The following is a 24943-nucleotide window of genomic DNA, read 5'->3' on the forward strand; positions in this document are numbered from 1 at the left end:
GCAAAGTAAGCAAATTATTTTTGCTCATTTAGTTGGAGCAGAAGAATGGATGGAGACAGAAAATACTAAAAATGAGTGATTAAAGAAAAAATTCATTATATGTTGTGAAATGTGAGGACTAGAAGCACCGCCAGCACCCTGGGAAGCCGTAAATCAGTTCAGAGAATTCTGCATAATCTTTGGAAGGCTCTTACAAAAAATGTTAAGAAATTGAAGGAAAATAGAGAGAAACTGGAGTGGTGAGGCAGGTCAGTATATTTATGAGATATCATTATTTTCTTTTCAGTTTTAACATCGCTAAAATTAGTTGATTGATGTACAGTCATGCTGGGTTATACGTGAGTAAATGCAGGATAAACCATGTGATGTGATCCCCTCAGATTTCACAAGCAAAGCTGGGCTGAGTCAACAAAACAGCCCAAGAGGAGACGTCCAAGGAGCACCTTCATGCAATCTGAAGTCATGCCGGAGAGTCGGCGCTACAGGCTTAAATTCTCAGGGGTTGTCTGCACTGTGAGCTGCTGCATAGTGTAGAGTTACCCACGTTTGCTCTAAACAACCCACCTCAGGGCAAGAGGCAGGCTTGCTCTGTCAGTCCAGATCTTCGTACAGGCTGAGGAATACCCCATACCCCACTGAGAAGCAGGATCTCACTGAACTCTGTGCTGTCCCAGGCTAAAACAGCAAGGTCAAAGCTCAGCATTGTACTTGCACAGACACATCTCAGGTCCTAAATGCATGTGGTTTTGACCTTGCTGGACACTTTTCCTAGTAGAGCTGTGCTTAAAGCTTAAAGCTTGTGCTTAGAACTTGTGCATAAAGCACATCTGAGCCAAACTGCAGGTAAATTAATTACAGCACCTCTCTCCGGGGATAGGCAGAAGCTTACTCTAGAGAGCCCCACAGTAATTGACACAAGAAACAATGATCCCCTGACTCATACTAATGAGGAATAGAGTTTGCTTGCTTAGCCTCCTCTGAGAAGACCAGCCTTGATCTGATAAAATCGGTGCTTTTCCCCTTCCTGATCCCAGCATCTCAGTCGCTGCTTCCTGTCGCAGGGCAGCCGCAGCACTGGGCTGTGGATCCTGTCTCGGGATCACAGAGTGCCTTTCCTTGCCTGCTTGGTAAACTCCGGGGGCTCACAACATGTTCTGAAGTCCTGCCTGGAAGGGTGCAAATTTTTGTGATGTCTTGATAAGCAGATGAGGGGGTTTTGGTGTTTAAATTCAAGAAGGTGACAACATTTAAGAAGAGGAAGAATGTCAGTAGAAAAGCTGGTTGGTTGAGACTGAATAAACTGATCTAGAGATGCTGATCTTATATTACAGCTATTTCAGGGCCAGACCCTCAGCTAGCACAAATTAATGAAGTTCCATTGAAACCAGTGGGGTGCCACCAATTTACACCAGCTGAGTAGCCAGCCTGAGACATTACTAATTCCGGGTGACATAATCCTGTATGATGCTTAGCACCTTCAGTATGGTAAGGTATTTAGAAGTCCAGCCACATTCTCTGTTTCTCAGTAATACCCTCCTCCTACATACTCTGTCCTTTGTCACTGCTACACAATGTGTGTGGCAGTAAGCAAGAGACTGACTTACTGGCATGGATGAAACATATACCCTACAGTGAACACATTCAAGAGAAACACCTGGTGGCACATCTTTGTTAAGGGTGAAAAAGGTGGCTATTGAACCTTGACTTCTTTACCTCAGCCACGTTGGCCAGCTCAAGGAGACAGCTCCCATGTAGAGTATTTTCCTGATACCTGATGGCCACCTGAGCTGGAGGGGCTGTGTTTCAGTTTCTGCACATAGCCAGTAAGAATATAAATAGAACAAATATATATCCGTTTTAATACTCCACTCTGTATTATGTATCAGTGGAGATATATCTGTGTTTCCTGCCTAATGAAGCATATGATCTTGCATGGTTTGAGGGTGACTCACTGAGCTTTGCTATTCTACCAGACACTAAAGGTGCTAAAAGTGAGAATTTTGTTCACCCCACATTTCCCCTGCACTAATCTTCTTGAAGCAGTGCCTTTCTTTTCATTTTAATAGCTTTTTAGAGAACTGTGCACTGAAATCTCTCTATGCAAGAGTTACTGTCCTAGCAATTACAGATATAAACCTGCTTCTTACCTAGTTTATTAAAATTTACAATATAAATGCACGAAAAAAAACCCCAGTTCCACATTTGTTGCAATGCAGTAGGACTATACAAATAGGAAAGCACTCCCTTTCTCCAGGTTAAAAAACAGGATTCATTTTAACCACCCAGGTCTTACATGTCCAATTTAAGCTCCTTGCCTACGCTTTCTTTACAGTCAACAGAGAAAGGGGGAATGAATCACTTTGTGGAGATGCTTAATCCACTTCCTTGCCCTTACACATTAACATCCCCAGAATATGTCTACAAGTCTCTGGTGACTGTCAAATAGCCTAGACACCCAGTATAAATGCAGTTTTTATGTTTTAGTTGCCTGTATCTATCCACATCTATCTACACAAATGTCAGCTCTTACAGTCTCATACCATCTGATTTTTTCCTTTGGTTCCCTGCACAGTATTGGCGTAACTTCACTTGCAGCATCTTATGGCTCATGTGCACTCTCTGGAACCAAACACCATTTGTCTGGAGTACAAATAAGAAATTATTGCACCATCAAGTTCCCCTTTACTTGTAGTGTTGTCTCTTTTGGAAGCAGCCTTTTCTCTGACCTCTGCAGGCTTTGGGTCAGCCACTCACTAAGCTAAGTGGGGAAGTGGATTACTGAATTTCAGAAAAATACAAAGGATACTAGATACAATGTTCTAAAATTGTCTCTTATCAACACATCTGCTTTAGAGAAGCTTCCGTTTGCCCAAGTGATTACTTTACGTTCAGAGAGGTGTGTGGAGTAGTTTTCAAAAGGCAGTTTGATTTAGGAAAATAAACTGATGACTCTTACATGGGGAACAGAAAACAGGTACTCAGCCAGTACAGATTGCAAACATGTAATTAATGATGAAGTCACTGATTCTAGCTTTAATATAAAGTCGTCTCAGTGCAAAATTTGCACAGAGATTAAAAAAAATTACAAGTGACAGTTGTAGCAAGTACCTGAACAGCTGAAGAAATAAATACACTGGCTTTGGAAAGAAAAATGTAAAAAAATTATGCTAAATTTGAGCCCTTGTGTCTTCCCACATTTTTCAAGCAATATTTTCCATTTAGGAATTTAAAAATCATGTGTTTGAGGCCAAATATATTTCCTTTCAGTCTTTAGTCTTTTATCCTGAATTTTCTCCAACTGCTTGGCATCTCCTCTTGCTGGGGGAGCCTCTTTTTCTGAGCAATTAGACATCTTTTCCACATAGGTCTAAAAGGCATTGTGAGGAGCAGCCCTGATAAGAATAGTCCTTCTGGGTCATAAAGGCAAGAAGTCTCTCCAGCTGCTGAATGCCCAGTTGTCTGAAGTCAGGAGAGGCGTTTGCCAAATCAAACAGGTGTTTCCATCTGCAAAGGGGCACTCACGGGACCCGAAAAGCTATCGTGCTGTCTTATATCTGCAAATGTAAAAACTGATGTCTGAAAATAGATGGTCCAGTTATTTTTACAGCAATGCAGGGCTGCCCTTCAAGCCTGCTGTGCTTCTTGGAACTGGGGGAAGAACTGGGGGAAGATTTCAGCAATGAATGGGAACTCTGGCAACAGGGCCTGTGCTCAGTAAATTCCCATTGAATTCACAATCCACTGGTGTCTCAGTCCTCTAGCTGGATAGTGCTGCCCTCACTCAAGTAAATATTGTTACTGCTACTTTAAGCCCACAATCAATGCCTTGGGAAAGCCTGTCAGGGCAAGAGGGATAAACTCTAAACCCTGGTTCTGAGTTTGCTTCCCTCCCTTCCAAGGCAGCAGTGCCAGGAGGTGCTGGTATTGCTCAGGTGTGTTTATTGACACTTGATGCCTGCTTTAGAAGGGTAACTCTTGCAATAACACAACATGTGCCACTTTTGCCATCCCCATGCCATCCTGTTAGCATGCTGTCTACTAGCAGACTGTATTGGTTTACCCACACTTGCCATCTCTGTGTGATACTCACTGGCATTAAGCTTATTGAGCAAATCTAATGTTTTTCAGCTCTCCCACCTACGAAAGTCACCAACAGCATGTATGGACCTGCTAGAAGTTGGCCACCCATGGGTAGGTAGGACTCAACAGAAACTGGAAGATGTATGATTCCCTGTAAGGTTAAGTATCTTAGCTATTTTGAGGCATGTAATTTCTCTTTGCTTGACATTTCTCTCTTTCTTTTGGAACTAGGTCATCTGGTAAGAGCAAGCATTTCTTGGCTGGAGGCTCATGACTGGAGTTTCATTACACACAAAGGCCAAGGACCGTGTAGCATTTTTGGAAAATGTTGTTGAGGACAATCCATCATGAAACAGATTTTTGGATTATTTGTTTTGGCTGTCATCTTTCTACTACTACTATGGACACAATACTTCATTTAGTCCAGCTAGAAATAAATACAAATTTTAAAAACCACTAACATCATACAATGTGTTACAAATTACAGTCCAAGACATATTCCATGCCCCAAACTGTTTTCAAGAAGGTCATGAAGGAGCACACACTTTAGTCTGGAAACTCAAGTAGAACCTGAACAACCTTTTCTTGCTTAAATCAATCTCAATTCTGGAACCCACATCTTACTGTATTCCACTGCATGAGATTTACATGGCAGTCAGAAAAATTGTCAAACTAATTCAAGGCTAGAGAGCTACAGAAAATTGACATGCATGTCCTTGATCAGAAAACCCAGCAACAATAAGACATCATGAGGACTCTAGAGCTTCAGCTGAGTAAACAGCATAACATTTTAATGGACTTTTTAAGACTGTGCTTGGGGAAAGAGGGAGGTAACCTACAGGTGAATTATAAATACACAGGAAGATAAGTATGGTATTATAGAGACATATAAAGAGTTGGTCAAGTGTTTATTTTAAAATAGATTTAAAATGAAGGATGATGCGTAGATGAATAAAATTCAAGCAACCCCATTTCCTGAAGAGAATTTCCTATACAAAAATCATCAAATGAACTTGAGGAGAAGTTAAGAAGGACTTTTGAGAACGGAAGCATAAAAACATTAAATGGAAGGATGAAAACAGTTGCTTTGTGTTCTCCTCCCAGTGCAGATCCAGCAATGAGTCTGTGAAAACAGCAGCTGGGCAGGACCTATGGAAAGGGAAGGATGAGGGGAGAAGAGCTGGTGGGGAAAGGTCCAAGGCTCAGGAAGAGAATGTGCCAAGTAGAAGTTCTGATGGCCAAAGTTCTACCTACACGGAATTCCCTCCTTACCACAGTGAGCCAGATTTTACCAACTAAGTTATTACAAACAATGTTATTATAAACAATTTAAACAATGGAGTTTAATGGAGTCTGGTTTTAGAAGTGACTGCTTTCAACAGATTCTCTGACTAAAACGTACATTATGAAGTACTGCTATTATTAAGACCGCCCTTAAAGTCCATTATACTACCATATTTTCTGCACTAAACTGATTTTTTTCAAATTTGTATCCTTCAAACTGGCACTTTTCATGGAAGCCTCAATCCATGTTTTCCTTTGCAACTTGGTAATTTCTAAGAATGCAAATTTTGTTCCTAGCAAATAAACAAAACAATGGCTTTTTCTCTGTGATCTGTGCTGTGTGGCAGAGCCTGATATTTTGGCAAAATAATATTTCTTACATTAAGAATATGTATTTGTTATCCCAGTGAAAGTAATTATTTGCTTAGATTGAGCAAGTTAACAGCTAAAGAAAGACCAGGCTTATCTGACACATGCTAAGCAGAGCCTTGCACTGAAACTAAAACTCTTGTGTTACATCTGTGCCAGGCCTATTCCACCACAAACACATTAACCAATATTCCATCCCCTTTCCCCAACTCCATGCAGCAGAAAGATAGGTTTCTCTAGGAATTTCAGCCCTGCTAAAGATTTTGACAGATATTGATGCAAGAACTTCTTAACTGTGTTGGTTTTCATGTCTCTATTGCCTGTGAAGTTAGGGAACACAGAGAAGAGATGTCTAAGCTAGGAAACCAAACTAGCTCAGGAGTGGCAATTGAATCAGTACAGGCCTGTGCCCAGTGGATGTTGTGCTCCTTAAAATGAAACATCTAGTCTGAGATACTATAACTGAGATGTTGTATTTCGGACACGTTATCCTGAGTAATGAGTTTGGGGGGACTCTGCTTGAGCAGGGATGTTGGACTGGGTGACTCCAAGTGGTCCCTTCCAGGCTCACCCACCCTGTGACTCTATGTGAACCAAATTAAATATGGCAAGTCACCTGGATGCCATCCATCATCAGTGAAGAGTAAGGCATAAGGTGACCCCTTTCCTGCTATGACACATGACCAAAAACCAGGAGCTGTCACTTTCTGCTTCTGACTACAGAGCTACCTAGAAGAGTATCCTAGATGAGATTCCTAGCCTGTAGACAGCTGCATGTAGGTGAGATAAAGTCCATCCAAAATGTAATGCCTATTAGCTTGGGCATAGTGCCTAATTAATTGGCTGTAGTCCTTTCCTGAGCTAATGCCAGGCATACATTTGTGCCAGACTAAGTATCTCTTTCCTGAATGTTGTTATTGAGAGCTAAGATACCCTTAAAGAAACAAAAGAATTACACCATATGAAAATCTGTGCTGGTCCCTTCATGTCTTTATACAGTTTTTAGTCTTGTAATGCAAACATGCCGTGAACAGACTGGATTTGATATAAAGAGAAACCACAATGGAAACAGACTGACATTTATAAAGCTTCAGCAATTTATAAAGATTAGCAAATTATCAAATTAAGTAGCAATTGGACAATGCCAGTGAATTGAATACAGGTAGTATCCTGAAGAAAAATGTCTGTGTAGTTGTGTAGTTGAGTACTGCGTCATTCCTGGGATGGATCAAGAAGTTTTTAGGAAAACACGAAGTACTGAAATATCAAAACTGCTTGTGAATCAGGATGAGTTCCCTGTTCAGGAACAATTTTTGACAGGAAAAAAACAAATGACAAAAAATCACCGCCAAAACAATGAGCTTAGATATTTTAGAAACTGTCAGGTTTTCTTTTTCTAGAAGTAGATCTTTTACAAGTCAATATTTTTCATTATAAAAAAATAGCATGAAAATACATTAAATGAAAAAATTAATCTGTGAAACAAAGTGAAATATTTCAACTGATAAAAACTTTATTTTTGTAGAATTCAGATCACATTGTTTACTAATATTTTTCACTTTTTCTCAATGTTTGGTTAGTCAGGAATTACTGCAGCTTGTGAATAGATTGCTGTTCTGGCCCAGCCAGAATGTTCATTTCCATATATAGATGATTTACATCCCAGTTGCACAGACAACTTCAAATTTAGCATTACCTTTTTTCTTAATTCCTGTCTTCACAGCCTTAATAATTTTCTTATATAATTGAGCTTTGTTGTGTCCCGTATCTTAAGCATGTCTTCCCTAACATCACTTAGTTTATTTATTCACAGTGTGCAGAGCATAGGCAAGGCCTGAATCCATCAGGGTTTGGGCTTGGATAAAAGCCACCTGACCAGGGTGCCTAAATTATGTTTCACTTTCAGGTGTCTGCTGAGCCAGTACTCCTGGAGGAAGTGCCTAATGGCCACGTTTGGCCCATGGAGAGGGTGTAGATGTCTTTGAAATTGGGACAGATTTCCACACAAAAGCTTTCTAAGGCTCTCCTGGCTCTGCAAGGAACTTGGGCATCAATTTTATCGGAACAGGGTTGTGAACTACCAAGAATTTACATGTAAATTGGATGTCCCTGTGAGTCAGGCTCAGTTACAACCTCATTTGGGCCTTTCTGCTTGGTAATCTTACACATCCTTTATCCAATTCCTGTTACCTCTCAGGCACATCATGAATCACACCAGTTCAGTATGATAGGGGTAAATCTTCCCTGTTTCCATTTAACAGCCAGAGAATTTGAGGCAGTGACAAAAGCAATGAAAAGCACTTTCTTACAGGGCAGAGACCACAAGAATAGCAGGTGCTGGCCCAGACTCACCTTCAAAAGCTTCATTGATGACTCCAGTTGATCCCTGTTTGCCTTCAAGGCAGTGGATGAAGGACAGTGGAGAGTGTCTTATCTCTTGCAGTTTGTCGTGAATATTAGAGAAAGTAGGTCTGTTGTGAGGTTCTTGGGACCAGCATCTTGTCATTAAATCACACCTGGGAAAAAAATTAAATGCAAACAAAAATGATAATATAATCGTCCATATCAACACTTACCATTAACATCTGAGATGCAAGTTTGGCCTGAAAACTTTCTGTGTGGTACAAAGATCATCCTCAGCTGCTGAGGCAATGAAAAACAATTAAAGGTCTAATTTAAGTCGGGAATAATTACTGTGACACATTTTAATTTTTCTAAGATGGATATTTTTGAGATTGGAAGTAGATATAAGATTAAAAAAAAAAGGACACATTTGCCATGAACATCTACTCTCACTGAAGGAGTCAGGAATGCCTTGTAAGAAAGCAGACAAGGAGGAAATTCTCTCACATAAAAAAAAAAAAATTAAAAAAAGGAAGTGTAAAATCAGAAATGAACAGAAATTTTCAACTTATTTAATCCTCCTTCAACAATCTCACATTCAGGAGAAGTTCAAGGCAAACCCTCCAGCACAGGGAGAGTTAATACCTACTTCTACCTCCAGACCAAAACAAATAGGAAAAAATTTTCCAATGGCAAAAATGGCATGAATTTCCTCTGGGTGCAGGGATTCCAGCCCACATTGTACAACATTATCTCTACCATTTAGTGGAAAATTTACCTCCTGTTTGTCTAAATGATAGGATTGGTTTTTATTCCTTGCTCAAGGTTGTGCTTCACAAAACCAAATCCTACAAAAGCCAGGGAGAGACAGGCTGAAAACCAAAACACAGCCAACACCTGGACATGCTAAGTGTTGGGAGTGGAAAGAGGACTTAGAGTCTCAAAACCAGAGAGCAGGCAGTGAAAGGCTGGTTCAGGAAGCTGCATCTGGAATGTGGAGCATTTACCTCTAAGCCTTGAGTTCAAACCCTCCCCTGACAAACATGTCCCCAGACCTGCTGCTATGTGACACCAGGCGTTAATCTGTTATGTGAAATGAATTGGCTTGCTCAGATCCTCGCTTATCCATCCTAAAAACATGACTGCTGTCCTTCACCACAACTGGGCATCTTAAAAAGCCCTTAGTGACAGCTGGGAGGAATCGCCTGACTTCGGATTTTTCAATTATATTTTCCATTAAAATATTACTGTCAAGTGAGAATGTGAGTAGAAAAATCGTTTCAAAACCACTTTTCATCAACTTATATTCTTGTGGTTTTCAAGTTGAACAGAGTAATTCTGGTTTTTTTCAAAAAGATTCCATGAAATTTGAAAATCTGTTTTAAGAATCTAAAAAATGGTAGTGGCTTCCTAACACTCTGAATCAATTCATCTGCTTACTTGCAGGTGTACTGGTTATTGATGACACTGGAAATATAGAAGGAAAAGGACTAAATAGGATGTAAAATAAGCTTAAATAACTGATTTTCCTTCTGCTGCCAGCAAAGTGTCTATCATGCTGAATTCCAGCCTTGGATGCTGGAATCCAAACAGTCTTCTTTCTGGTCATGCTTGTTGGTAGGATACCCAGGCAAAAAACATGAGATCAGGTGCTGTTTCATCAGGTTTGCATTTGGGCTCTCATGGGCAGAGCCTTGTTGAAGAAACAGCCAGCCACAGACCAAGAAAGAAACAGGAAAGGATACATAAGCCATAGACTCACAGAAAGTTTTTTGGGCTGGAAGGGACCATCAAGGACCATCTAGTCCAATCCCCCAGCCATGTGCAGGGACATCTTCCACTATATCAGGTTGCTCAAAGCCCCACCCAACCTGGCCTTGAACTGTTCCAGGGATGGAGCATCCATAACTTCTCTGGACAATCTTTTTCAGTGTTTCACCACCCTTACTGTAAAAGAATTCTTTCTTATATACAATCTAAATTTAACCCATTTGCATTTATGAAACAAGAACATCATGAGTGTGGATTATGAATATTTTTGTTTTGTGTCCCATGATCAATCTCTGTCTTCCTAAATAACTATTTTTTAACTGGAAAATCTGCTTTATAAAGTCATTCAGTTTTGCTACGGAGTAAGGATATTAACTTCTGCCAAAACTGTAATTCATTACTGTAATTTTCTCATTTTAATTCTATTCCATATTTTTATTTCCTAAATCAAATTATTTGCTGATTGGCTTAAAATATCAGTACTGGAATTTTTCACTAAGTGTTTAATTCAGATAGGCTTTAGGTTTCTAATGACAAAAACTTTCATGCTCTCTCAGAATATATCTTCAAATTTTACATGTACAGCTATTTGTGGCATGACATTTAGCTTTTGAGGCAGGCTGTGACACCCAAAGTTTTAAGTCATATGGCACAAACTTTCATTAGCTCAGAAATGCATGAGTATGAGACCAGTCAAGAGGGTGAAATACAGCTTAACACGCCAGGATACATGTAAGTGACAGATTGAACATACTCCTGTATTAATGGGGAGCCAAACATGAACTAGCAATTATGCATCACTTCAGCATGAGAAAGAGACCCAGAGGATTCCCCTACTTCATGGGGAAAGCCTGTCAGGAAAAAATGAAAAATGACAGTTCCAAATATAACATTAGCTAAAGGTTCATGTTGAGTTTAAGAACTAACTTTTACACTAGATGTACATTTACACACCTACACTTCACACCTGTGTTTTATCTGGGGGTGACAACCAAATGCTCAATAAAGCTGCTTATGTGGGGCTAACTAGAATTGAGGGCCTGAAAAAGCAAAGAACTAATATTCAGTATCTGATATTGGAGACGGAATGTGAATATTCCTGAAATGCATTATAGTGCACAAAAGCTACAGGCATTACCAATTCTTTTCTGACATGAAATGGGAAATACAATTGGTGTGTGATTTTCCTCAAAAATGAGAAAATTTGTTATGTTAAAAAGCCCCTGATTTCATCTGATGCATTCTGTGCAAGGCCTTCTTCTATCCCACTCTCTTAGTCCCTCCAGGGGATCATTCCCAGAAAAAAAAATAGCAAAAAAACTTCTAGTTGCCAAACTAAAATTTCTTATCAAAGTCAGTTGTTTAAGTTCGTATGAGACTGAGCATTTGGTGAAACTGCAGCTTCAAGTCAGCAAATGTCCTGGAGCTTGTACAAATTCTCTAGACTGTAATCATGGGCTTTGAGGATCTATTTGAATTATCTCAGCTCAGTCCAAACCTTGGCATTCTCTTGCATGCAAGTCTCAGCCAGATGTGGATCTCTGACTGCAAATGTAGTTACATTCATAGATCTAATTCGTGTTTCAATATATGTGTCTCATTTATACTTCCCCAATCCCCTTTTTCAATTCTTTACCAAGCTTTACCCAGCCACAGTTCTCTGGGGAAAAGCAGGTGATTTGTTCATGGAGTAACAACTTGTGGAGGCAAGGGGAAGAATTTTTCCCCCTTGCAAATAAAAACCAAACAAACAACTCACTTCCTTCATGCTTTTACAGCCTAAGGTTTCTGTGCCAGCCCTACTTGCACTTGCAGTGTAAGCCTGTCACAGATTCCTAAACACTTCTCAGCTGAAGCACTTTGGCCTTTGAACTCTCTTCCTATCAGTGATGGTTTGTTTTGTCAAATGACAATGAGCAAGCCAAAGTGCGGAGGAGACAATTACTGACTGCTGATGTCCTGATACAGGTTCAAAACCACGAGGAGGGAAGCAGGAATGTCAAGAATCTCGGCATGCCATTAATGACCTAGCAAAGCAGCAAAAAGCTGTTTACCCTGCTGACAGAAGCTGCATGCAGGTGCTGAGTGTTCACCAATTGAGATAAAAGATGGTACAAGAGTCTAAGCTCCAAGTCAAAGAGCTCTTTGGCTTTCAAAAACTACTGTTAGGCACTGATCCTACAAGTTACAACAGGCAGACCAGTATTTAAGACCTATCTGCTATGCCAAACTCAAGATCTGGGACCTTAAAAATTATTTCAAGTAAAGTTTTCTTGATTTTTCTAAAGATCTAGTCACTTGTTTTAAGGCAATTTATGAGCCTTTGCTTAAGTTTGAATGTCAGACTAGTACAGGGATATAGTTGCCTCCTGTCCTTTTTTATTCACAGGATAGCTGTCAGAAATTTTTTGAGGATACCTTTCTCAGCAGAAAATATTGCAATTAAAATTTCTTTGGGTTTTCATTTTTCTGTGACTTCCAGTTCTCCCTCTGTTATTAAAATAAAATTCTAATCTCTTCAGTTCTTCAGTTCCTCCAAATGCTAAAGCTTGGTTTGGGGCTTTTTTGTGTGTCTTTGATTGCTAATATGGTAGATATTTCAGCTATATCTACATAATGATAAGTAATCACCTTCTCTTAAACTCAGAACATGAGTTTATAATTGGTGTAAGTTCTATCATGGAGATAGTAGCTTGCCAATCACAGAATTATTCTCATGTCTTTTCCTCAGCCCTGGGAGTAAGAATTTTTCACTTTCTCCTATTTGTAGGATCAGCTGTCATGTTCACTGTTGAGTAGGTGATAAAGAAATTGAGACTAGAAATGAGACAATACTGAGTGATGGTTAAACTCATGTTCTTCCTCCTTTATAAACCTCTGGTCAGTATGGGTTTGATATGCTTGATGCATTTATTTTATATTGCTAATTGCAATAATTTTTGCAATTAAACATGAGTTTTGTGCTCAGGACACAAACAGAAATTGAAGGATTTACTTATCCAGCCCAGCTAAAGACTAACCAGAAATGCAGAGTTCGCTTTTCCTGTACTGCTTCAGCTTTTCTTATTGGCTTTTTTTGAGTTCTCTCTACGAAGGGCAGAGTTTGTTTTTCGCATACATTCTAATATTGGCCTATTCCTGCACCTACCATTAAGAAAGGGAGTTTTATCCAGAGTCACAGACATGATGTACAGAGACAGGTAAAATCTTTCTCAGAGTCATCTTAACTTCTAAGCAATGCCCTCAGATACTCTCAGCCTATTCTCACAGTACTACCAAATCCTTGCCTTAAATTTTTACTCACAGGCTGGACTAGTGGATGAATTAATTAGTAGTAGGTTGACCAGTTTTATTAGAAACAAAAGTGGAGGGTGCTTGGCTTCTCATGGGCATGATTAACCTTCAAAATTATGACCAACTGGCAAAAAGCCTCTTGCCTTTTATAAATATTTTCAACAACAGAAAAAAACAGAATTAACTTACAGGTCATCAGGACAATTGTTTGGAGATTCCAGCCTTCCTCCTGATCGCACATGGTGTAAAACTTCTGTATTGGAGAAACCTGGATATGGCTGTTGACCCAAAGTCAGTGTTTCCCATACTAGTACTCCAAAAGCCCTGGGAAAAAACATGGAAAAAAAAAAAAAACAAAACAAAAAGAGAAAAATTAATAACCACAGTCATCATGAAATCTCCCTATTAACAGTTAGATTGTGTCTAACCGAAGAATAAGACTCAGTTAGGAGTAAGAAGACTTAATTTGATTTTGCCCCTAAGCCAGCCTCTGGAATAGCTAAAATAAATGTGTAGAACTGAGATGCTTTCCCAGACTGACTGAGATGCAGCTCAGAAGACGCTGAGTGCCCACATCTTCCTGGGCAACACTCAGGTTGAGCATGCCCTCATATAAACAAGTGTTTTGAAATCTCTAGAGGTGTGGTTTAAAATGGACAAAGACAAGTACTTCTAAGCACCACTTGTGGAGCAATCAGCACCTCATTTGGTTTGGCACAGAATACTAAACTACTTCCTTAGATAAGTGCAAAAGTAGCAGTAAAATAGATGGGTGCAGGCACTGGGGACTTGGATGAGGCCCGTGGGCTGAATACTTGTGGCCCCTGAAATCTAAACTTGTGTGAATGTCAGATTTCATGGATCTGGTTTAGTCTGGGGGTTTTTTCCATGTCTCCTGACAGTGGGTCTCTACTTCTTCACTATAAACTCAAAGCCACTCAAATACACACTTTTAGCAAACCTCTACAAAAAAAAGAAAAAAAAGTACTGTGACCTTCCCCTGGCAAAGCTGCAAAGTCTAGTCAAAATAAAGAAGTCACTAGAAGAGAGAGAAATTGTAAGGGCAATGTATTTGGCTGTGGAAGAAAATGTCAATAAACCTAATGGAAAACAAAATGGAACAACATGAAGGCAGTCAATTCACTGCCCAATCAAGCAAAAACCACATTGTGGGCTTGGAATAACCATAAAATTGTTTGAGTGACACTATTTCCTTCCAGCCAAAATCCAAAGACCTCAAAGCATAAAGAAATAAATCCATAAAATATACTGTTGTGGTGTCAAATATTTCATTAGATCCTTAAAAATTCACAAATCTAAAAAGGAAAACTGCCCTAGCCTAAAAATTATTAGAGATGACAATATACATTAGAGATGACTATATACAATCCTGTAATTCCTCCTCTAAACCAGGATTTCCTTGCTGCAGAATTGAGTGTGATTATCCCCACAGCTGTGTGGCTGCTCTAACTCACCAGACATCAGAGCGACTTGTAAAGACACCATCAATAAGGCTTTCAGGAGCCATCCATCTGACAGGGAGAAGACCTTCTCCTCTTTTTCTGTAATAATCGTTTTTATAGACATCTCTGGCAAGCCCAAAATCACCGATCTTTACTATCCGGGACGAGCGCCCATATTCCTTCTCAGACACGAGGCAGTTGCGAGCAGCCAAGTCCCTGATTTGGAAGGCAGAGAAAAGAGGATGGAGTTAGCATTGCAGAGAAACTCAGGTCTGTAAGTGACCTGGCTCAGCATTCTCTTCAGAGCAGTGCCAGCCCCAAGGTCGGATCAAGTGATTTAGGGCCTCACCCCAGCTGAGTCTGGCATATCTTCAAGACTGGAGACACAGCCCTTCTGGACAGCCGTTTCAGTGATTGTCTGGGATGTTGTGAACAATATAATCTAATTTCCTTTGCTGTGAGTTGTGCCTGTTGCTTCTCATCTTTTCCCTGTACCTCTCTGAGAAAAGTCTGGCTCTATGTCCTCTAAAGCTCCCCATTAGGAAGACAAAGACAGTACATGGATCTTCCACTTGTCCTCCTCTCTGTTGCACGGGATATGATTCTTGCTGTGTTGGGTTGATGTGGTCAGAAATGTGTATTCTATCACCATCTGTTGAAGCTGGGTGGGGCAGTGATTCCTTATCTCCATGGTACGTATTATCTGCTAATGATCCATCTTTAAGACTAGGTGGGGCAATCATCTTTATCTTTTCCACAACCCATCTTCCCTGCAGGAAGATATCATCTGCTGCTGGCCCATTCAGTCCCACTTTATGACTGATAAAATTACATCATCCCTCTGGGAGATGCTCCAGCCAGGGGGAGGAGCCAAGCCTTTCCTACTTAGATAAAAACGGAGCTTTTGGACAAGTTATCCTTCTTTCCACTGGATTCCAGAGGAAAACCGGACCTTTCCACATCATCCCTGGACCTTCAGAGGAAAACTGCACCCTTCTACAGGAGAACTACTCCAGCTGAACCCCACCTGCCACTGCAGGAGGATGCAGCCACCATTTAATGGGACTGCTACCAACACCCTGACTGATGGGGTGTCAGGTTGTATTCTGACTCTGTCAGTGTTGGAATTGTTCTTTTGTAATACTGTATTTCTATTTTAATTTTCCCAGTAAAGAATTGTTATTCTTAATTTCCCTATCTCTGCCTGAGAGGCCCTTAATTTCAAAATTATAATAATAATTTGGAGGAAGAGGGTTTACATTTTTCTCCATTTGAAAGAGAAGCTTCTGCTTTTATTGGCAGAACACCTGTGCTTCAAACCAGGACACTTGTCTAGGGAGCAGGAAGTCCTTGGTTCAGATCTTAGATTAGCCCCCCATTTTGGGAGAGAACTGTGAATAATATTTAGCAGAAAAGCATAGACTTAGATTTTCACTCTAGTAAAAAAAAAATCTGTCATGTACATTGTGACATCTTTCTAGACATTTTTTCCTGGGTAAGACAATGAGTCCCAATACTGTGGGTAAACCCTGGGAAGACTAAGGAAGTTAGTTCTGTACCTGTGTATAAAATGCATTTTCTCTAAATAGACACAGCCTTTACAAACATCCAAACATATATCCAGGAGGTCTGTGACTCTCAGTAAAGGGCTCTGGAGCTACAAGAAACAAAGACAGAAGTTAGCTTCTTCCAACTTTATCAACTCAGAATGAAAAACTCTCCATGCAAGATTTCCTCATTGAAATGTATTTCCCCATTTGAAATGTATAGGATTTTTCCAAAAGAGTCAAAGCACAGGTGCAAAATCTCTACATGTCAATTGAGTGAATGTTAATTTGAAGGAGGGTAAGTTGTCAAATCACTGCACTGTGAGGAAGTTGAACACATCCTGTTTGATTTGCAGCTCAGAATACCCTAGGACTTTCAGAGTTGTGGAAGAAATAGGACCTTGGAAATTTCCTCCCACTATCAGATCAGGTTTATTTGTTGATGCATATATTTTTCTATACAGTGTAAAAAAATTTTCTAGTAGAATACATGTATATGCACTCAGAATTCAACAATGACTGTGGATTTGATCTGACTATGTAAATGAACTGCACAACTGCTATAATGTTATGAAATTTCATTTTGACCTCCAGGCATATGATCCATGTTCGTAATCCGCACACTAATTGGAGAAAAATTTACTTAAAGTTGTTTATTCTTTATTTTTTTCTTTCCTTCTAAGGAATTTGAAGACACAGGCACAGGGACAATATATTCTTATATGCTTGGACTATGCCTCTCACATTAAGGATACTGCTGTTATTCAAAGACAAAAAAAACCCTCTATGGCTCCTAATACACCACATACATGACCATCATCATTTATTACCACTTTCAAAAGGACAGTTTATGATTTTTGCAGGGAGAAATCCAACAGATTGAAATCTCATGACTGAAACTACAACTTTGGTCAGTGATCTAATAACATTCAATCCTCTTCACAGCATCACTGATTGCAAGGTCAGCACTGAACACTGAAATCTCAGGGTGTTAAGGAAAGCCAGGTAAGACCTTGCAAATACAGAAACAGCTGAACATCAGCTTTAGACTGGACTTTTAGAAAGGGAAAAACTGAGAAACTGTGGGCAGTTACAGGTTAAAAATATAATCCTCATGGTCTTTACCTTTTTCTTTCTGGCTCCTCGTAAGTAGCTTAGTAGATCCCCTCCCTCCATCAGCTCCAGTATAAGATACTGAGGTTCATTTAATAGACACACACCAAGTAGCTTCAGAATGTGGGGATGATCAAATTTGCTAAACAGAAGGAAACAACTGTAAGACTACTTATGAGAAATCCATATGGTTGATAGCTAACAGAGTGTTTATAGTTGCAAACAATGAATGAGCAGTTTGGCCTTTACAATCCTGCTTCTATGAACAACATGATTCAGTAGCTCTCAGTGCCTGGATTTGCTCAGTCATGGGGAGAGTTCAGGGACATCCTTCCAAAACTTATACTGTGTTTGACAGGCACTCTAATGCATGCACACATATTAAAAAGCACACCTCATCATATTTCCAGGAAGCAAAGTGGCCAAATGGCAATTTCTTCTAGGAATAAGGTGACTCGTCCCTTGTACATTAAAGGTATCTTCATTGTTTTAATAGAGTATTTTTACTACTATATTCCAGAGAAATAAACAAAAGTAAAAGCACAAGGTGCAATATATTATTTTCACAGTTCAGACACAGTTTTTTACAGTACCTTTGCAAGGGGAACAAAATACATATGAGGAATACTTCTATGTATACTAGCAACTGTTTGTGTGTGTCTAAAACAGGGATTACAACAGAGCAATCAGTACTCTCAATACTGCAGATATTCTTCGAAGAATGAAGAATATTTATTGTCTCTGTCAGTGCCTGTGTTTTTCCAATCACTTTACTTGTGTTAGAAAATGGTTTTCCACTCTCATGCTGTGTGAAGACACTTGCACAAGCAGTCAGAGAAATTTGACTCTATTGGGAGAATTGATGGTGTCCAAAATGCTGTCAAATGCAGCAGTGTAAACAAACAAGAAAGGGACATTTTCCCTCTAATCTCTTTCAATTGACCTAATCTCAGGTGTGGGCAAAGACTCTTGCAAAAAGTGCAATTTAGAATTTGACAGTTCCCCCCAGCACATACCTCTCAATCAGACAAACTTTGGCACTTGCAGGAACAAAAAGAGGGCAAAGAACACCTGGCACTTTCCTTTGTACCCAATGCAGACCTTTCTCCACTGAACTGTCATTCCTTACCTCCCGAGGGATGGGGCAGACACAAGAACTTCCTACATGTATTTGCACACAAATGACTCACCAATAACCAACACTTTGAAATAGAGGCTACTCAATTTTCCCTTTGCTGCATAGCAATGAAAAGGAACAAAAAAGTTCTGGCTTAACTCAGTCAGCATGTATAACACTGCAAGCCAAATTTTAATGAGCATCCAAAAAGGCAAGCAAAATAAAAGTTGCACTTACATATCTTAAAACTTGCATCTTATACACCTTACCTGCTTGTAAGCACTCAGATGCACTTATTTCTCCTTTCTATCCTTGGTGTCATTTATGAGACCTTACAGATGAACATCAAGTAAAATCATAAAAACCTCCATGATGGAATAAAATCATTCCTTTTTAATATTAAAAAGGAAATAATCGAATAATACAAAAATATATAATATAAAATATACATTATTATTATTATTATTATTATTATTATTGTTGTGTTGGTGCTGTTGCTGGTGTTTTTAATCACTCTGGGGATTATATCATACTTAAACTTATCTATTCTCTTCATTTCTGATTCACTGTATTGGTGTACTTATGGGGCCATGTCAATGTTTACATTTAAATGCAAAAATATTTCAATTATACACTCTTCCAGGATTTCTGGGTTTGGATTATAATCTGCAACAAGAATTGGGAGAGCCTCAGAAACTTTAACTAGGGGTTCATATTACTAGGGGTTCATAATTTCCATACTACACAGATAAAAGACCTTAACTGTGTTTATGAGTGCTATGTGTAGACTGAAGATGGATTACAATGAGTTTATACACAACTCTTACTCTTTATCAATTTTTGTACTTTAATGACATGGTTGAATTTTGGTGTTAACAAGCCTTTTACCTCATTCAGTTACATAAAAGGCAAAAAATGCAAGATATATCTTTTAAGTGTGTAACCACAAAAAAAAAATTTTGAATGTTGTGAAAATCAATTTCCAGTTTAATAACACCACATTTTCTATGCAGAAATAAATCCTTCATTTTAAAAAAATTGCTTCTACTTCTGCATGCCTGAAATAAAAGTCAAAGAAGTGCAAAAGTGCATCTGAAAACTAAACTGCACTCTCATTCTTATACTACCAGTTGAAACCTTCAGTTGAACTTGTTTCTGGGGACACTCTAGAAAACAAGACTTCCAGCTGAAACACAAACCTTGTTATGTGAAATTCTTGCAGTGGTGACAGATGCATTATTTAACACCATCTCTATAGGAGGGGTATGTGGCAGCCCCTAGTGGCACGTTTTTAAAAAATATTTTCCACTGTAAATTACAACTTGAGGCATCAGTTTGTTCTGATTTGTTTCTTTCAGTAAAATGGGATTGGCCAAATTCTGACCAATTGTCTTTTGTTTAGGGGAGCAAAGCTACTGAAATACACCAGTACAATCCCAAATAAATCCATAATATGAGCATATTGAACTCACAGTCTTAAATTTTGCCTATCAGATTTATAGCTTTAGTTCCATTATATTAATCAGCAGTGATTTACTTGCTTGGCAGGAACACAAGAACACCCCAAAAATGCCACAGTAATCTGTCTAGAGGAAAGTGCTGCTTTCATTCCTGTGGAAAGCCACCACCCTCAGATGGTATCAGCTCTGAAGAGTGCCCAGGGACAAAGGTGTCCCTACCTCATCAAGTGTGCCTCCTTCAAGAATTCGCTCTTCTCCTGGTCTGTCGCACCCTTCTTCAAAGTCTGCTCAATAGAAAGCAGAAGTGCAGCAAGATTTGGTCACCATCACTGTTATCACATGGAGCTTAGGCAAAACAATCAGACACAGATGTGGCCTTAAATGCACACTGTTTTCCAGAAACCATTACAAAGCTGAACTTAAAGAGATTTGCAAGAAACACTGCAAGGAAATACCCAGATCATCCCAACACCCATTTCTCAGGTAAAATCTCTGAGACAGGTCTCTCTGCCCATCCCATCCTGTTGCCAGAGAAAAACACAGCTCTGATTACCTTGACTGCTACTTTGGATTCTCCACTTCCATCTGCCAGGATATCTACTGCAGTCCCTTCATACACCTCTCCAAATGCTCCACTTCCTAACAGTTTGTGTAAGCTGAGTTTGTCCCGAGGGAAAGCTGGCAGGGATTCAATCTCTGCTTGAGAAGGAAGAGTGCTACAAAACAGCAATAGTAGTCATTTATTCATACCTCAGGATGTCTGAAAAATATCAAAATTCAAATGAAGCTGGTACAATTTATCTCATCAGGTATATCTAAGGGGAGCTCAGGTGAGGCCTGGATGTTTTGGATGTTACTGGGAAACACCAGATCTTCTTCCTTCCCTGTACATTCATGTTTCTTGCCAGAGTGACTTGAAGGATGGGCTGGGGGCAATCCAGGCTGGGCTGTGTGCCAGAGGGGAAACGTGGCAGGGCATGCTTTGGAGCAGACCTGCCCTGCAGCAAACATGCAGCTCTTAACTCTCCCTTGAGGTTTCAGGGATGAGTGCCCTGATGAAAACTGGTCCAGGGAAGACCTCTTAGGTGTTGTTGCCCTGAAAATACATTTGCTCTGAGGACATACCGTACAGCGTAACAGGCATTGGCTAGTCCCACCACCTCAGCCATTCCCCTGAGTTGAGCTAGTTCTTTATCTTCCTTGATAAACACTATCTGTCCAGGCAAGGCGGGTTTTCTGGATTTCAGTCTTTGCTTCCATACTGGAATGGAAAAGGAGACCATTAGGTGTTTCACTCTGAGAGCATCCCAGTGTGTGAGCACACTGAAAGGCTACAGGCTTTATGTTACTTTGTTCAACATCACCCCCCAACAGCTCATGTTAGCAAGTCATTTCCATCTGGCCATTTTTTTTCCCCACAAAACACAGACAACTGCTCATTGAGCTGACAACTCAGTCAGGTATCCATTTCTGTGTGTGACCAAACCTCAGGGAAAGGATGAGGATTGAGAGGACAGAACCATCACATGTGGATATTTGCATCTCAGGGTAATCATTACATCCTTTCTTCAGGGACAAAGATTAAGAAAAAGACAGTAGGACTCTTTGGTGAAGAAACTTGAGAATTGTGAGGTGCTAGTTTTTATAAGGATACACACAAGCATTAGAGTTCCTTCAGCACTCCTGTGCTCTCCCTGCCAGAAATCAGCCTCAAGAAAAGCCTGGGGATGGAGTGAATTTCTATTCTGTACTTGACACCAAAAATGTAATTAGCCATCTTTAGGACCTCAGAGAATGAGAATATGCAAATTCCTTCCAGCTCCCATCCTAGGGAGGGAGCATTTCCCTAAATCTGGAGGCCAATAATTTCCCACCACCCTCAACTGCCTTTCAGTGAGGCCTGAAAAACCAAGAGTAAACAAAAAACTCAATCACATACCAAAACCCAATAGCATGACCAGAGCCAAACAGAGCACAACTCCAACCACAGAAGCAATGATAATGATGGTGCCTATGGAGATCCCCTGATCTGTTAGAGAGAAAGGGAAATTTGCTTAATTACTGTGTATGCATGCAATGTCAATCCCAGGGAGTGGAGCAACCTGAGAGAACCCTTTAGCTGCCTGCTATGTGAAAGTTTTCCACTGCACAAAGCTCTCTTGTGGGCTGTGGGTGTGCATTTGGTCAGACTAATCCTTGTCCCCCAGACGTGGGCCATTCCTCTGACCTAACGTATATGCAGCAGAAGAAAATGACTCCTCAAGGTGGGATTTCCAAAAGCACCCACAAAGTGTAAGTCTAACATTCTGGCTGAAGGCAAGAAGTGATTCTGATATCTTTACTCAGTGTGTGAACTTGCTTTTTTTCAAGAATCACATCATAAAGCAGAGTGGCAGAGCCACAGAGTCCTTTTCAGGCCCATTGTTCTGACCAAAAGAGCCTGGATAAGCACTAGCAGTGGAGGTCACCATATAAACATCACCACTTATTACCTATTAGAGACATTACTTTGCAAGAATATTGTTATTAAAATCGTCAGTCTCTGTTCCTAAATTGATATGACTATTTTGAATAACAAAAAAAAGACTAACAGAATACAGAAGTGCAAGACATACCTTCAGTCAAATTTATATCCATGCTCATGTCACTGTATTCACCAAGTCCCAGCATATTTGCAGCTGCTGCTCTGAACTGGAAAGTTCCTTCTAAGTTCTTGGTCTTCCACGTGCAAATACTGCCACAGGAGCCATTGTAAACCACCTCCCACATGGACTTCACATCACTGCTGTTGCCAGACTGTTTCCTGCAACATGCACAGCACGGCACAGGAATGTCATTAATGCCATCAGGGCAGTTTACTGCTTCACCCCCACCCCATTATTTGCTTCAGTTTCATGGTTTTCACAGCATTTCTCTGCCTGCATAAAACTCAATCAGGCTTTCATCTACACAGAGAAAAATAGTGCCATGACATTTCAGCAGTTCTAGGAACCAAACATCTTTATCTTGGCATTGGAAATTAAATACTAGAACACTTTAGACACAAAAAACTGTTTTGTATATGCCTGATTCACCTGTATCAGTATATGCCTCAAAGCCATGACTTCAAAATGTTCTTATTTGGCTTTCTGGAAAAAAAAATAATATTTTTTTTCCTACTGTGCTGGAGCTTTTTGCTCTTCCAGACCTAGAGTAATTCAGTGTCTCTTGTGCATCAGGTTTCACAAGCTAAATAGGAAGCAAGTCATTGGCAGTGAAGATACCATTCTTTAGCTAACCACTTTCCCATAGTATCTGCTGACTGCTGGGTGTATTTCCTCCTTCCCCATTGGACTGAGATTGATTGCTCACAATAAATTCAGAGCTGATTATTCACCAACCAAAAGAAGACCATGTACTTAAACTTGAAAGGCCATATCTGAAATATCATTTCATGTCACACAACACCGTAATACATCATGTGAAATGACCTTCATGAGCAAGTCACTCATTCTCCCAACACATTTTAATGAAAAAAAACCCAAACACTTCTAAACCAGAAAGAGATGGGAAAACTATATATTCATGCCCTTGGTGTATACATGTTACCACTAGAGCAGTATGAAAAATGTTTATTTAAAAGGGCTAGGCAAAAATTTTCTAGAATGCCATGCAACTGACCTAATATTTTTCTACTTGATGTGAAATTCAGTCAAAAACATCAGCATGTGTATGCTCAAACTGCAAGAGAAAAGCTTATTTCATTAGAAGACCACCTCAGTGATGCATTATGATTCCAGAGTTACATGAGAAGCTGGAGTCTGGAGAAGAGAGCAGCTAATGCACAGCCCTGGCACAGACCAAGGGACTGACCTTTCCTTACCTATCTGCAGCAAGTCAGCTACAGATTGGCTCCTGGCATATCAAAAGTATTGTTTTCTCAGAGCACGCAGGTCAGTGCTCCTGCATGCTCACAGAACTGTAGGAAGCTTATAGCACCAGCAAAATATGTCTGGATGGAAACTTACACAGGTAAAGCATTTCCAGCTCCAGAATGCTGTCTGGCCTTAGCTTTCAAAAGCACAGAGAAAGAAATAATGGCTGAGTTTAGAAAACTGCTTCCCTTCATCAGTAACGACTTCAAACAATCACTGGAATATTTCAGAAGATGGACTCCCCTAATTTTAAAATAATGTATTAATTAAACATTGCACTGACTGCTTTAAGGAAATCTCTCCAGAGTCATGGTCAAAAAATTCCAAGTTCGAAGTCACTGCCCACAGCAATATACTCTAACCTGCCCAATGAGCCCTTCCAATGCCAGTGCAGCAGTAAGAGTGAGCTGGCACTCTAGTGTGACATCAATAGCCCAGGCAATTGGTATTTGATGACAGAACATTTTAAAAATTACACAGTCATCCCACGTAGGTGGGAATAATTTATTTCTGGCAATATTACAACACCTTCTTTGAGTCCTTATACATATATTTTAGCCAAAAATACATACTACACTTAAGTTGAGATTTGTGATTTGAAATTATCCCCAAATCTTCAATTCACTGACATAGATCCAAATATGTAATTATATTTCAAGATTGCTCTGTAGTGTTTTTATTTTCCTTCAGTGATTTCCAGAATTTCTGGAAATTATGGGTATTTGATTTATTTAAGAAAGAGATCCCAATAGGAAGGGCCTTTGGCATCATATATATTTAATTCTTCCCATTGGAGCCCACCTGAAAAGCCCTGCACACCCAGATTGTTCTGGGCTGCTGCCTATGGGAAGAGTACTTCATGCATTGCTTACCTGCTTTCTAAGATATAGTAGGTCAGTTTGCTTCCATTGTCATCAGCCTTTTCCCATTGTAGAGAGTTTTTGGAGTCTTCTGCTCTTTTAGGAACTCCTGGCTTACCGGGAACACCAGCTTAAGCCAAACAAGGGAAGAAGCAGAACTCTTAAAATGTGTTTGCAGCATGACAAAGGGCCAACAGGCACAGAGAAAAATCTTATGTGCACATGGGTGTTTAAACACACAAAAGGAAGGAAGATCTATATTAATAATCCTCATAGAGAATGAATCCTTGGCCTTCTGTTTGTGATGGATAAACTCCAAAATTTTTACT

At 39.8% G+C, this 24943-nt stretch overlaps 1 protein-coding gene across 2 annotated transcripts in view; it reads right to left on the bottom strand.

The window, feature by feature from the left end:
* ROS1 (ROS proto-oncogene 1, receptor tyrosine kinase) overlaps positions 1 to 24943 on the bottom strand; it is a 70082-nt gene that overhangs the window by 2773 nt on the left and 42366 nt on the right. For both annotated transcript variants that reach the window (XM_056488332.1, XM_056488333.1), the window contains 11 exons: positions 24627 to 24744; positions 22456 to 22643; positions 21780 to 21869; positions 20966 to 21101; positions 20394 to 20556; positions 20060 to 20124; positions 17276 to 17405; positions 16163 to 16260; positions 14616 to 14819; positions 13330 to 13464; positions 8086 to 8249 (listed from right to left, as the gene is read on the bottom strand). In XM_056488332.1, the coding sequence (XP_056344307.1) occupies positions 8086 to 8249; positions 13330 to 13464; positions 14616 to 14819; positions 16163 to 16260; positions 17276 to 17405; positions 20060 to 20124; positions 20394 to 20556; positions 20966 to 21101; positions 21780 to 21869; positions 22456 to 22643; positions 24627 to 24744 (1491 nt within the window). The remainder of the gene's footprint in view (positions 1 to 8085; positions 8250 to 13329; positions 13465 to 14615; positions 14820 to 16162; positions 16261 to 17275; positions 17406 to 20059; positions 20125 to 20393; positions 20557 to 20965; positions 21102 to 21779; positions 21870 to 22455; positions 22644 to 24626; positions 24745 to 24943) is intronic.

Source organism: Oenanthe melanoleuca, chromosome 3 (assembly GCF_029582105.1).
Source record: "Oenanthe melanoleuca isolate GR-GAL-2019-014 chromosome 3, OMel1.0, whole genome shotgun sequence".
NCBI lineage: Eukaryota > Metazoa > Chordata > Aves > Passeriformes > Muscicapidae > Oenanthe > Oenanthe melanoleuca.